The 13,625-nt window shown below is 41.3% G+C and overlaps 1 protein-coding gene and 1 long non-coding RNA gene across 2 annotated transcripts in view; both read left to right on the plus strand.

The window, feature by feature from the left end:
• Positions 1-111, plus strand: part of LOC103375665 (uncharacterized) — a 2,985-nt gene extending 2,874 nt beyond the window's left edge. The window contains exon 2 of the long non-coding RNA XR_521232.1: positions 81-111. This is a non-coding gene — a long non-coding RNA (uncharacterized LOC103375665). The remainder of the gene's footprint in view (positions 1-80) is intronic.
• Positions 112-262: 151 nt separating this feature from the next.
• Positions 263-12,197, plus strand: LOC103375666 (dipeptidyl aminopeptidase-like protein 6; the record flags this gene model as incomplete). Its single annotated transcript, XM_008305978.1, has 12 exons — positions 263-402; positions 1,322-1,369; positions 1,491-1,609; positions 3,930-4,001; positions 6,087-6,194; positions 7,047-7,116; positions 7,835-8,029; positions 9,478-9,532; positions 9,678-9,777; positions 11,814-11,872; positions 11,967-12,039; positions 12,124-12,197. Coding segments are annotated over 12 exons (1,113 nt in total), but the record flags the coding sequence as incomplete, so codon positions are not given.
• Between the last annotated feature and the right edge of the window lie 1,428 nt (positions 12,198-13,625).

The raw sequence follows: 13,625 nt of genomic DNA on the forward strand, positions 1-13,625 counted from the left end.
CCTTAAGTAATATAAACTCAATGTTATTTTCCTTCAAATTTTGGCATTTTTAAGCTTTTAGTTTGACCCACCATCCTCAGGTAGACACTTCAAACTAGCAGACAAACAGACTGAAAAGCAGTTTCTATTGCAGAGCCACATAACACTTATCATCTGGACTATTTGCTCACTTTGTATTCATTTATTATGCACTAAGAGAATATTGCAAATTTGCAATGAAAACAAAGAAATTCATGCACTTTTCAGAATAAAATAACATTTTTCTCTTCTATTTTTCTTTCTCTTTTTTTTTATCTCTCCACACCTGAAGCCCAACACCAGTACAGACACGCTGCAGTCCATCACGTCTGGAGACTGGGACGTCACCCAGGTCCTGGCCTACAACGAGGACAGTCAGCTGATGTGAGTACGCACAAACAACCCGCAACATCCCGCCTAGACAAAGAAATAACAACAAGTACATAAATAAAATTGCAGTGCAACACATTCATGAAACTGTTTACTACTCTCATTATAGCTAAATATATTTAACTTTGCAGAAGTCGCTGTCACATATATAGGTTGGTCCTTAAGTAATATAAAAATTTGTTTTATCACAAAACACCTAAAATTAGCACGTCCTGGTTGGCTAACACATCCTCTGTGTTGCTAAACAGAATATTTCAGCACCACGGACAGAGACGGACCCATCATTTGAATGTTTTAGCACCGAAATCCCCGTTTATTGTCATGATGTGTATTAAATACAATATATAACCACTTTACAGCACAGAGACGTTTTTCTCTTACAGTAACTGTAACCGTCCCAGCTCACTCAGCTCCCCACCATATGAATATTGCGGGTGTAACAGAGGAGTGTGACTCATCCCCATCACTCCCAGATATTCTCCCTCCTACATCTCAGGCCACGAGGCCGCTGTGATCTGACTAACATGATTCCACATGTACACACACACACATATGCTGGATATAGACACACGGGTATCCTTTTGTTCCCAGAGTTTGTTTTGAAAAAGTCTCACCCAAAAAACTTGCTTCCCAAGGGGGTAAGATTTGACCTACTTTGGTTCTAAAAGGATTCACCCCCTCCAGTTTTTCCCCTCCATCTTGATACCCCCATCATTCATTTATGAAGCATCTATTCTGGTGAGTAGCTGAAGTAGCGTTTGTGTGTTCCAGGTGCTTTTTTTCCATTTTTCTAAGCTGACAGGTGACCAAAAAAACAAAAGCTGGTTTTGTGCAACTATGCATCACTGTACACAATGTGGGGCAGCTCCAATCCGCTGTCACTTCACTTTTGTCGTTTCTTCTGTTAACGTAGATACTTCTTGAGCACCGAAGATGGTCCGAAGAGAAGGCATCTGTACAGGTAACGTTTGCTGTAATCCTAGCTGTAGTTGTTGTTGTTGATAGTGGGGAAAGGTGTTTGTTTGTTTGTTTAGATTGAAAAAAAAAAAATCTGCAAAATGTTGTCTTGTTTCATTTGGCAGCGCGGACACGTTTGGTTCGTTCAACCGCCGCTGTCTGTCCTGCGCCTTGTCCGACAGCTGTGGATACATCAGCGGCTCCTTCAGCCACAACATGAGCTATTTCCTGCTCAAGTGCCAAGGTAGCCTTCAGCCGTCTGTTCGCTCTATAAAGGCTGTTGTAACACACACATTGTAAAGTGCATGTCCACAAAGTCTGAGAGGATGCATCCAAGCAACTTCTATAACAGCCCAACAGCTACAAATCAGTGAGGTGTTGTAGTTAATCAGCCATAATGTAAATGGCCATTCATCCAGTTTTTGCCACTTTGAGTAGGTTTTAAAGTTGTAATATTCATTATTTAGGCTATGCAGAGGTTGGTAGTAAATACTGTTGCATCAGGAAGGAAGCTGCAGATGTAACGTTGCAGTTCATTTATCTGTCTTGCTTTAAATAACTGAACTAGTTTCATAGTGTCTCCATAACGCAGGAGAAAATGTTAGCTAAAGGTAGTAATCGCTCATTAAAGAGCCCATATGTTGCTTTTTTTAGGGTTTCCCCCTTTGCTTTGAGCCTGTTATAGCTTGTTTTGTGCATGTAACTACAGAAAACCACTTCTCCTTACCAGCCTGAAATGCTTCATTTGAAGTCTGCTGTTACTTATTGATGTCATCATGTAACACATTTGCATAACTAGCTGCTAGTTTGGCCTTTAAACACAGAATCAGCAGCTTATTATTTCCCCGCTACAGCTGCTGCACTTTAGGGGTTATGTCTGTGACCAATAGTTTAGCTCATCTGACCAACAGGCTTTTTGGGGAAGAAATCCTTAAAGAGACAGAACTGAATGTTTCAGAGAACAGGTGAGAAGAAGTGGAGCTGGAATGTACAATAATTAGAAAAATCATGTATTTTTTCAACATTAATACGTTAACATATCCAAGTAAATCCCAAAAAATCTAAATATAAGCCTTTAAATGTGCATCATATGGGCTCTTTAATGTTAAAACTACTAAAATATACACATTTAGCTGTTGGAATATTTCTATAAAACTGTTTTTTTCATGTCAGTCTAAATTTTCCAGAGTTATTCAATAAATGAATTCTAAATACAGTTTACTTAAATCAACATATCAACAGCAAAATGTACTTAAACTATTGAATGTACATAAACTGAGTAATTACCACCATATAACAGTGTTATAACATACTACTGACTCATTATTATTGATGCAGTATCATGTTAGCAGTACATTATTGTTATAATAAGCAGAGGTAAAGTTTATTTTACATGCTTCATTCACTGTTAGATAGTTGAGCCTTTAACAATGCATTGTTTTTAGTGTTCCAATGAAGTGGGGTTAAGTATAAATACCATAAAATGGAAAATAAAGTACCTAAGAGTTGCACTGAAGTAACTGGGTAAATGTACTTTGGTTTTATTGCAAAACTATTTCATATTTCTATCAAGTATTTTATGTGCACCTCCTGATAGAATCACCTTTGCGAAAAGTGACACTGTGCCATAAATAGACCCGGAGCTCGCATGCGTGCACTCATCAAAGTGTCAAAAGAAGACCAAAAAAACGAAAGGAACTCCCCACTTGGTTGCACTTCTCCTTCCACCTTTGATCCACACGCGCTGCGCTGGGTGTGAAAATAGAAAAAAAAAAAAAAAAAGAACAGACGAGCCACTTCTCGAGATCAGAGAAATATCAAAAATGTCATCACGCTGTTGTCGCTCCGCCGCAAAAATGGAGCCCGAACCTGTGATTTCAGTCTGACGTGAAGCCCGTGGCGTCAATATTTAATCACTCATCCACCACTTTTGCGTCAATCACCTCTGAATCGTCGGCGAAGTCGGATCAGATGAAAAGTGACCGCCAGACCGTCTCGGCTGACCCCAGAAAATCCCTTCATGAACCTCTTATCTTTGTAATCCAGTTCTCTCCTTCACAGCCTGCGCGTGATCTTATGTGATGAGGTTGTGATATCATTAAGAGATGGAGAGGGGCCGGCTGGTGTAGCTTCCACCACAACACAACCACAGCCTTCCTGTGTCGTGTTCTCAATCTGCTAAGTGCATCAATCGTTCGCCTCCTCCCCCCTCCGTTCTGGGGTTTTAAGGCTTTGCTTCTGTTTGTGGCCTAGATATGGAAAAAAAGCTATTTCGGCTATTGCATTACATAAATCGAATAAGCAAAGAATTGGCTCTTTGTCTGGCGGACAAAAGATCTGGCGTGTCTCTTTCTGATTGTGTGGAGGAGACTCACATCACCGGATGAGGAACACGGAAACTAAATATAGCAATCTACCTGCATGTCACAACTTTAGAGCCTCAAAACTAAGACAAACGTTTCCCTTTCTAGTACTTTTTGAGGTGAAAACAATTCCTATGTCACTGCTAAATATAAAAATGCTCATCAAACTACACTTTTTTCCATCCTGTTTTTTCTCTTTAGGGCCGAATATCCCATTTGTGGCCATTTACAAGACGCAGAGAGACGCGGAAAGCGAGTCGCAAGACACGGAAAGTGAGTACCTCCGCCAGCCGGAGCGCCCGCATTAGCATTTACAAGACTCTGAATTATGTTAAAAGACATTACAAGTGACCTTGTGTGCAAGCGGCATAATGACTACATTCAAAATGACCTTGTCAAAAGACGGGAGAAGTGTTTGCGGTGCACAACGACCACCTGTGCTCTGAGTCACTGTTTGTCTACAAGCCAAGTCTGGCAAGATGGCAGTAATCACATTACTCCTCAAAATGGATGTCCTCATTACATTATGACCTGCCCAACAGCAATATCAGCATACTGTAATTTGATTATGACGGTGTGTGTGTGTGTGTGCGCCAGTCGTAGTCATCCTATACGAGCTCCGTGCCCCGACAAAGTCTGTAAATGCAGCAATTATACGGTATTATTGTAGATTATTTGATGTAATGCACTTTGTAAGTGTTTCCCAAATTTTCACCTGCCAAAGTAGTGAGTTCTGTGCATTTAAAAGGTTTGACCGATGCTGATGAAGTAAGTGGCATTGCAGCAAAGCCATCCATTTATTTAATTGATCGGTTGTTCGGCCAATAAAAATGTCAGAAAATGGGGGATAAATGTTTCCCAGAGCACGAGATGACGTCCTCAAATGGCTTGTTCTATCCACAACCCAGAGACATTCAGCTTTTTACCTTCACAGGAGAGGAGAGAAACCAGAAACTACTCAAGTTTATGAATTTAGAATTAAAGAATTTGGACGTTTTTTGGCTAAAAAAAAAATTACTCAAACTGATTATTCGATTATCAGAATAGCTGGCGGTTAATCAGTCAATGCAATATTTAAAATGCAGTTTTTTTATGCAGGTATGTTAGATATCATTAGTTTTTGCATATTTTGTTATCAATATGATGCATTACGATAAATCTTTTTTGGGGAAATTGGCATTGTTATAGCAGCAAAGGGGCTAGTGCAGACATTTAAACAAATATCAGGAGAAAAATATATCAAATAAATAGATAAATACATAAATACTAGGCTAAAGTTTTGTCTATATTGCACAGATTTGTCCATAAGTAGAAAAATAACATTATTGCACAGATTCTAGTATATATAGAAAAACGTACATTGCACAGAGTTTGTAAATGTACAGAATATTCATAATAAATTCATAGTATATTCTGTATAAAAGGTTAATGGAACATGAATGTCTACACCATACAATACCGGCAGTCCGTCTAGTTTGTCTTTCTACGTGAGCGCTGATAGCAACAAGGTCATACCAGAGAACAGAGTCCACGTGTACAGAAACACACTGATTACGGCGCTCAGCTCCAGTCTGCAGTCCAGACGGAGCCTCCTCTATTCTTCTCCTTCCTTTCAGAAGTTTTAATTGAAGTTTCCCCAACCAGCAGCCTGCCCAGTTTTATCTAAACTCGCGGGCACGAGCAGCTGTTGCAGCCTTTTTGTTTCAATTCCCTCCTGGATGCCGCCTTTTGGCCGTTTTCGCACAAACCTCTCGCGGCGTGCAGCGTTTGCCGCAGCCTCTTTGACTTCGGCAGCCGAGCCGGTGATAAGCTGGTGTAGGACAAACCAGCTGCAGCTGCTGAATTAAGTGCAGGCTGCTTCTCTTTTCAGGACGAAGCTCTCGAGGAAGGAAAAAAAAAAAAAAAAGTTTGTCTTAAGAGAGAATCTAGGTCACGGTTTCAGCTGCAGTTAGTTTTTTTTTTTGTCTTTGGTTTCCATTAGTTAAAGTCGCTGCTCATAGTTTGAGGCATAGTTTAACCACGAGAACATTTTCACTATCAAACTGACTAAATTGATGTCTTGGGATCATGAATTTAAAATAAACGCTCGATCAATACAGCCTCAGTACATAATATCACATTCAGTCTATTTACATATTACTGTCTCTGACAAATGTAACATTTCCATTCAATCACATGGAAATAAAAATAAGCCAATAGGTTTTCTGATTTGCTGTAACATATATTTGATGCCAGCTATTATAATCACAACCTGGATTTACCCTATAGGTTTAAAAAGGGACCTCCTGCTTAAATATTAATAATAGTTTAAGTTCTATAAACCGTAATCTCACTGGTCTCCTGATTTGCTGTCCTCAGGTATTGCAGAGGTGTATAAGCTGGAGAGCAACGAGAACCTGCAGCAGACTCTGGACTCCATGCAGATGCCCACAGTGGAGTACAAGGAGATCAACATGGACGACTACAGTACGTCTCCTCACTCGGACAAACACTCAGCCGCAGTGTAATAAGTTGTTATGAGGCACTTTAAGACGAACTTGTAAAGACACTAGATGGCTGCATACAGAGCAAATGCACAAGAGGACAGTCTATTAGATTTTGGCTCTACAGTAGCATGTTTAGTGTGTATTCTTAACTCGATCATACTTAAGAGATGCTCATACTTTTCTACAATTTGTCAAAGGTCTTATTTTTAGCAGCAACTGATTATTGTTGTTGGATTCTTTTTTTAAATTGCAAATAATGCTATAAACAGACGGGTGACAAATTCAAGGAAAAAACCTGAAGCCTTTGACCTTACAGCGAGGGGATCTGGTGTCTGTGTTGGGCTTTCAGGGGCATTTTTGCCCCTAAGATGGCAAAAGGGTCACAAGCTGTTCTGAGTGGTGAAACATTTCCATCCAGATCCCTTTGCGGTCGTCAAATCTGAACCAAAATTCAACACAAAGGGGAGATTTTGGACATGATGTCCTCCACCATCATCAAAACATCAAATGAGGGAATATTTTTGGGAAGAATCGAGTTCCTAACTCCAGTAGATGTCCAGAGATTTGAGGGATCGATGCCAAGGAGCAGTGAAGCTGTTCTAGTGGCACAAGGTGGCAAAACACCTTATTAACACACCTTCTCCTTTAATTTGTCACCCATCTGTAGCAGTTAAATGGCACCAAGGCATGTTAGTGTTTACTTTTTAACTTGTGACACCTTATGCCACCTTGTTCATGATAATAACAGCTAATAGAGTTCACAATATACTATCGTTAAAGAGGACTAAGTGAATTTATTGTGCACTAACAGTGTTGTGTCTCTGCGTTACAGCCTTGTCCCTGCAAATCCTGAAACCCGCCGGCTTCGCGGACTCGGCCCACTACCCGCTGCTCCTGCTTGTGTATGTATCAGCGCGCCGCTTCGCACCGACAAGAGAAAAAAAAGAAGTTTGTGTCCATTAGCGCTGCTGACTCATGTCCACACTTCACTCCCGAGTTAGAAGAGGACATGTCCATCCTTATCAATGGAAACTTCCTGAGCAGAGTTTTAATCAGCCATATTAATCTCACTCAGAGCGCCGCTGCTTTGTCCTCTACTCCAGCTGGATAATAATTACACTGGGAACAGGGAAACTTAACCTCCTCTCCACCCCGTTCTTTCATTAGCATTTCTATCCTCGGGCCTCAGACTGCTTTGCTTTGCAGCTCAAACCGAGGCTTTGGAGAACGGTGCCCCTGCTGGCATGTTTCTGAAAAAAATGCTAACATCATTTTGTGTAAACCCACATTACTCTTAGGTGGAGGAAGTTCCCACCTTAAAGTTTTATTGAGACTCTTCCTTCATCCTCTTGTCGCTTTCAGTTTAAGCTCCTCGTAGTTTGAATCTAATTTATATCTGAGTGCAAATGTAGAATATCTGCAAAAAGTCTCATTGATTTTAAATGTTTGCTCTGTGTTAAGCTTTCCTGTATTTCCCCTGTGCACTAGTTTCTGGTAAATGAGAGGATAATGTTATGTATTCAGGCATCTACACAGACACCAACTCATATCCTGTTAGTTTTTTTTTTAAAAATGTGCCTCACAGCATTAATTGTGCTGATCTGGTTGTCTGTGGTGCAGCGACGGGACACCTGGTGGCCAGATGGTGTCGGAGAAGTTCCACATGGACTGGGCCACGGTTCTTGTGAGCAGCTTCGGCGCCATCGTGGTGCGCTGCGACGGGCGAGGCAGCGGCTTCCAGGGCACCAACCTGCTGCACCGCATCCAGAAGAGGCTGGGAGTGTACGAGGAGCAGGACCAGAAGGAGGCGCTCAAGTAAGTGGAAAAGTCTTCCTGGAAAACCGGACATTAAATACAGGTTTAGACGTGTGTGTCATGAAACTGTATCTGTGCTTACATGGAGCCACAAATATTGACAAAAAAATTTGATCTAAATTGGCTTATTTGCACATTAATTTCTCATTTTAACATTTAAATTTCTATGAAACAAATCAGAATGTGTCGTACAAACACCCTTTCTCACCCTTCTCTCCTTTTGCTCACACATGTCGAGTAGCTGGTTTGGGAGAATTCATATCAGGGATTACTGCATAAATAATTAAACTACAACGAGTGGTGCCATCAGATCAGTTTCCTTCCCTGTGAATCACTTCAATATTATGATGAAAGCTCCTCTTAAACAGCTGATAAAAACATTTTGTGTACAGAAAATGTAAAGCTAACATCATGCTATGGTGCCTGTTGGTTCAAGAATGTGAGGTTACCTGCTTACCTTTAGTTTGACTAAGAGTAAATCATGTGAGCTCAGATGTAATGTAGTTCAATTTACTTTCAGTCATACACGCTGGGGTTTATTAGCCACATCTTGAGCCAGAGTTCAAACTGTGTCAATGGTTTTACTAATTCATGCCATACTCCTTGTGTAATGCTTAGTCATATATTTTAAATTTGCTTTTTGGCGAACACTGAGCTGAAGCTCGACTTTAAGAAATGGTTTCGCAATTCAAATTTCAAGCAAAATATCTGTCAGAAAAATAGCCATTAGATATTTTCCCTAAATCATTCCGCCTTATTAAGAACTGTTTAAATCGGTCGCATCTTATGGAGAAGTCGGAAAGAAAAGAGATGGTAGCTGAGAAGTTAGATCACCATGCAAACTAACATAAACATCATAGCTCCATGTGATGCGCCATCCCAAAGACGTCTCGTTTTGGGCGTGAGTGCACACAATTTGCACAAGTTTAAAGTTACAAATCCCTGGAAGCTCATGACTTGTCGAACCCACCGAGTATGACTCGATAATTAAATTTGCCGAATACTTCTGAAAGTTCTGTGGCTTAATAAGGAGTGCCGCTGTGTTTTTCCAAGTGTGATTTCACTCCCACCGTTCGCCAGCTTGTGAGTCAGCAGATCAGCCACCGCGAAGCTGTTCAGGACCCGGGGATTTGTAACTTATAAACTCACGCAAAGTGCATGAAGTCAGTCTTAAAACTAGGGATGTCAGTGGAGGTAATGCATCAGGGTCTGTAATCTCTGCTTGGGCTGCTGCTGCATCGTATGGATCAATGCTGTTGCTTGGCATTGCACAGCAGGATTCCTTATCTTTCATCAGATTTGACTGATTTTAGCTACTTCTAGGCAAACAAAACAAAAAGCACACAGGTAACAGCACATGGTACAACACTGTGTGACATCAACTTCTCTTTTAGCTACAGTTGCTGTTGTGAGTTCTCCTAACCAGAACCAATGTTTATCTTTTACAGCTTTATTCTAAAAGAGCCATATGTTGACAAAACCAGAGTTGGAGCTTTTGGGAAGGTAAGAATAGTCTCAATGTGTGCTGTACCTGAAAGAATTAATATATTATAGGAACTAGGGACCAAACAGGTTGCAAAAAAAAACTGGTTATTCTTTCCGCTGCAGCCTGTTGGCTCTGTGATAACATGCATTTGTCGTCCCTCAGGTGTACGGAGGCTATGTGACCAGCCTGTTGGTCAGCGGCGAGGAGTCTCCCGTAAAATGCGGCGCCGTCCTCTCGCCCATCACTGATTTCGAATTATACGGTAAGCTGTGTTTGCGGCGATTTCTTTAAAAATATGTACACTCAAATGCTAAAAAGCTACAGGCTACGCTGTGCAGTAAACAAATTCAGTATCTCTGCATAATCATTCCAGCTCAGGTAGCGCTGTCAGAACGAATTCAAAGGGAAAAAGAGAGACAGATTCTAAATCTAGCACCTTCCTCCCCTCCTCCCTGCAGCCAGGATTACTTTCGCCGACTGTGTTACACATGTATGTACCCTGTGTGAGGAGAGAAAAGAGTCTTATCTGTGTGATGGCGCAGATACAGCTCGAACCCAATCCTAGCGGCGCCAGACAAAGTTAACTACGCCGCCCTCACCTCGGCTACCAAAGGAATAAAATGTGTGAAATGTAGAATTTGCGGTGTATCGGGAGAGAGACAGAGACGGTGCCGTCGTAGCTGTAGGCGCGCCGAGTAAGGAAACTGCAAATTAAGGAGGAGCTGGGCGTTGCGGTGTGACTGATTTCCCATCTATTTGATTTCTCTCGCTTTGCCAGAGGGGGTGAGAGACATGCCATGACACTGTGTAAGTTTGGAATTGCAAATGAAGACGGTCTGCAACTGCTTCGAAAACTAAGGAATATGTAGATGGCTGAATATATTTGAATAATGGGGAAGAAAAACCTTTAAAAAATGGCCAGAACGGGACAGAAATGGTGCATCAGTCCTCGTATTAATGGGACATTTTCATTTGATTTTGATGTCAAAGCAAATCCTAAGTGCTTCAGCAGAGGGCAGCGGGGCTTCTTTTTTTTTTTTTACCTCTCATTTGCAAGACTTCTGCAGTTCCCGCTATTTATTATCAACTCACACAGCTTAAGGCGTGAACGGTAGACTGCTCAATCTTTGCCCAAGAAACTGAATCGCCTGTGTTGAGTCATGCACTTGTCTCCTCTATATAAAGGTCTGTGCACTCCTTACTGCATTGGACTGCATGTACAACACTGCCCAACTAGTGTTTAGGTGTTTTTCCAGAGATGTTAACTGCCTTAATAAAGGCCCAGTTGGGATGGCTACCAAACCAATTACCATGCTACAGTATTACCTACAACAGCAGAAAAATGTTCTAGAAGGCTGACAACAACTCCAAAAGGAACAAAAAGTCATCATCTGTCTCTGGAGAAGCCACACCATCCACATATACAGACATCCGAAGCTCTCTGGTTGGAAACACTTGACGCCACGAACCAAATTCCCGACACCTTGTCAGCAAAGTCAGGAAAGCAGAAGCCTTCGCTGTACAAACCAGTTAGGTGGATAGCAACATCGAGTTCACGAGGGAGGATGTCAGGGGAAAACAAGTTGACTTTTTGGATTGTGCTTTGTAAAACCGAGAAAGATGGAAGCCCCACTGAAGCGTACAGGAAACCCACACACACACAGAGCAATATCGACTGTTTGACTCCCACCACCCACTGGAACACAAGCTGGGAGTTATTAGAACATTACACCGCTGGGCTGGAAAAAAAATCCCCAGAGACGGAGAGGAAAACAAAAAGGTAGTGTAGACGCAGTAAGAGAACACTGTGAACCTGTAGCTATCCCCAAATGGGCGTTGTGTGGTTCGCTAGGACGTCTGGAAAAGAAACACCAAGCCCAGCTATGTTATCATTCCTTGTGTTGTCGGAGTGTACAAGGAATTTAGGATTTTCTCCAACTGGTTGTATATGACGTCCAATGCCGCTCCATCGAGTTAGCTTCTCGGGACAAGACTTATCTCTTGGATAAGGGACACTACTTTCAGGACAGGACTGGGCTTAACTGGAAGTGCTATCTAAATAGAAGAGATGGCACCATTTATGCGGCTCTTCCTCTTCAGTTTTTACTAAGTTTGGGGTGATAATTAATACCAAGAACTCCCAACCAGCCAGTTGGAATAAGGGAACTCTCTTGGATGAAACCATCTACAAGAACCAGAAAAGACATCCAAGCACTTAGGTTACTATCACCTGAATGACTTAGAAACACTGAGTCATATCAAAATAAAATACTAACTGCAACCTTATTTCCTTTCCAGCATCTGCTTTTTCTGAGAGATACCTCGGACTGCCCAAGCCTGATCCAAGGGCATACACAGTAAGATTTTTTTGCATTTCTTTTACACTCAAACTCCAATTGTGATAATTACTGAAGTATTAATTTGCTCCCGTGTGCCTTTTTTTTTTTTCAGACGGCAAATTTAGCGCACAGAGCATCTCAATTCATGGACAAGAAGTTTCTTATTATCCATCCGACAGCTGACGGTAGGTTAAGAATTGTGTCGGAATAAATGGATGAATCCGTAAACGAGAACCAACTAATATTTTTGCGTCTTTGTTTTACTGCAGAAAAAGTCCATTTCCAGCATACAGCCAAATTTATCGCCCAGCTCATCAGTGAAAAGGCCAACTACACCTTACAGGTACGCTTTGCTTTGCTTTCACTCTGCATTAGCAGACTGCTGCTCATCCAATTTCTCTGCTTGTCTTTCTTTTCCTGGTTCAGTTCTCTTACAGCCTTTGGGAGCTTTGTGATCCCAGTGGTGGTCCCACAGCAGGCAGAGGATTAGCTGTTCACAATGCCTTCATTCCATATAATGAGATTATGAGACCTCCTTGGGCGTCCTGCATTAACACCAGGACTAATCCATTTAGGGTACAATGTAGTGCAGATGAATGTTCATCAAAGCTCATTACTGACCAATAGACACCTCACTGTGCACACACGCATTAACCTGGTGTCTCTGCTAGCCGCTAATAGCTTCATATCAACGCGATAAATCAGTTTTTTTTATCATTTCACCATTGAATCCTTTTGGAGTTTTGGACTGTTGCTTGGACAAAACATGATGCCTCGAGGTTTGGTAACGTTACATTCTTCAAATCTGAAAAGAACCACAACTGAAATCACAATTGCAATGTCGTCCTGTTTTGAGTTTAGTTTTGGGTTCCAATCACTCATTTTGCAAGCACCGCAAAAACATGATTGTGCTCCTGCCTCACACGAGATAAATAGTTCCCTTTTGCATCCAGTTGCTTCGGGCACATTGTTCAGTAATCAAAACGATAATGAGAAAACACTGTCTGACTGAAGAATCTCCGGGGTGTCCTGGTAGCCTAAAGTTTCGCAAGACATAAGGAATCTTTCTTGGTGTATGACAGTAAACTAAACCGATTATTGGCCTGGCTGATACTTGGATTTTTCCCGATTATCTGTATTGTTCTTTTTATTGACACATTATTGATAAATTAAATGCGCCACTTCAGATCTGTCGTGACTCTGTGGTCTCAGAAATGTCTCTCAAGCAAAGAGTACAAGAACCGAACAAGGAATACGACTTGTAGCTACTCTCACAGTGGCTACGGCGACGCTAACAGCTAGCAGGGCAGCTACAGATTAACCTGAAAGAGAGTCAGGAAAACAGTAATTAATATTGCTTTAGAAGATGGACCTTAATGGGTAATAAAAGTGGAAGAACAGCAAACAAAATGGCAGGAGACAAGGTGACAAATATCAGTGGATCCCACATAAACAGAGGAGAGCGTCTGAATTTAATCACTCCTGTTTCTATTTTACATATCAGTTATATAATCAATGAAGAAGTCTAGTTATCAATGACAGATTCCCTGCTTGTTAAAACATTACATTTTATACATATCAGTTCAAAATATCAGCCGTTCTTGATTTCAAGTAATCAGCACTGGCTCTAAAAAACCCATATCGGTCAGTCTCTACTTTAAATCTCCTTGTGTGTTCTGATACTTGAACTTCTTCTGGTGATTTTGCCGAATTGCAACCATAAATATTACATTTTGTGCATCGTGCTCATGTTCTCACCTTCTGCGTTGTG

Source organism: Stegastes partitus, unplaced genomic scaffold, assembly GCF_000690725.1.
Source record: "Stegastes partitus isolate 25-593 unplaced genomic scaffold, Stegastes_partitus-1.0.2 Scaffold2754, whole genome shotgun sequence".
Taxonomy (NCBI): Eukaryota; Metazoa; Chordata; class Actinopteri; family Pomacentridae; genus Stegastes; species Stegastes partitus.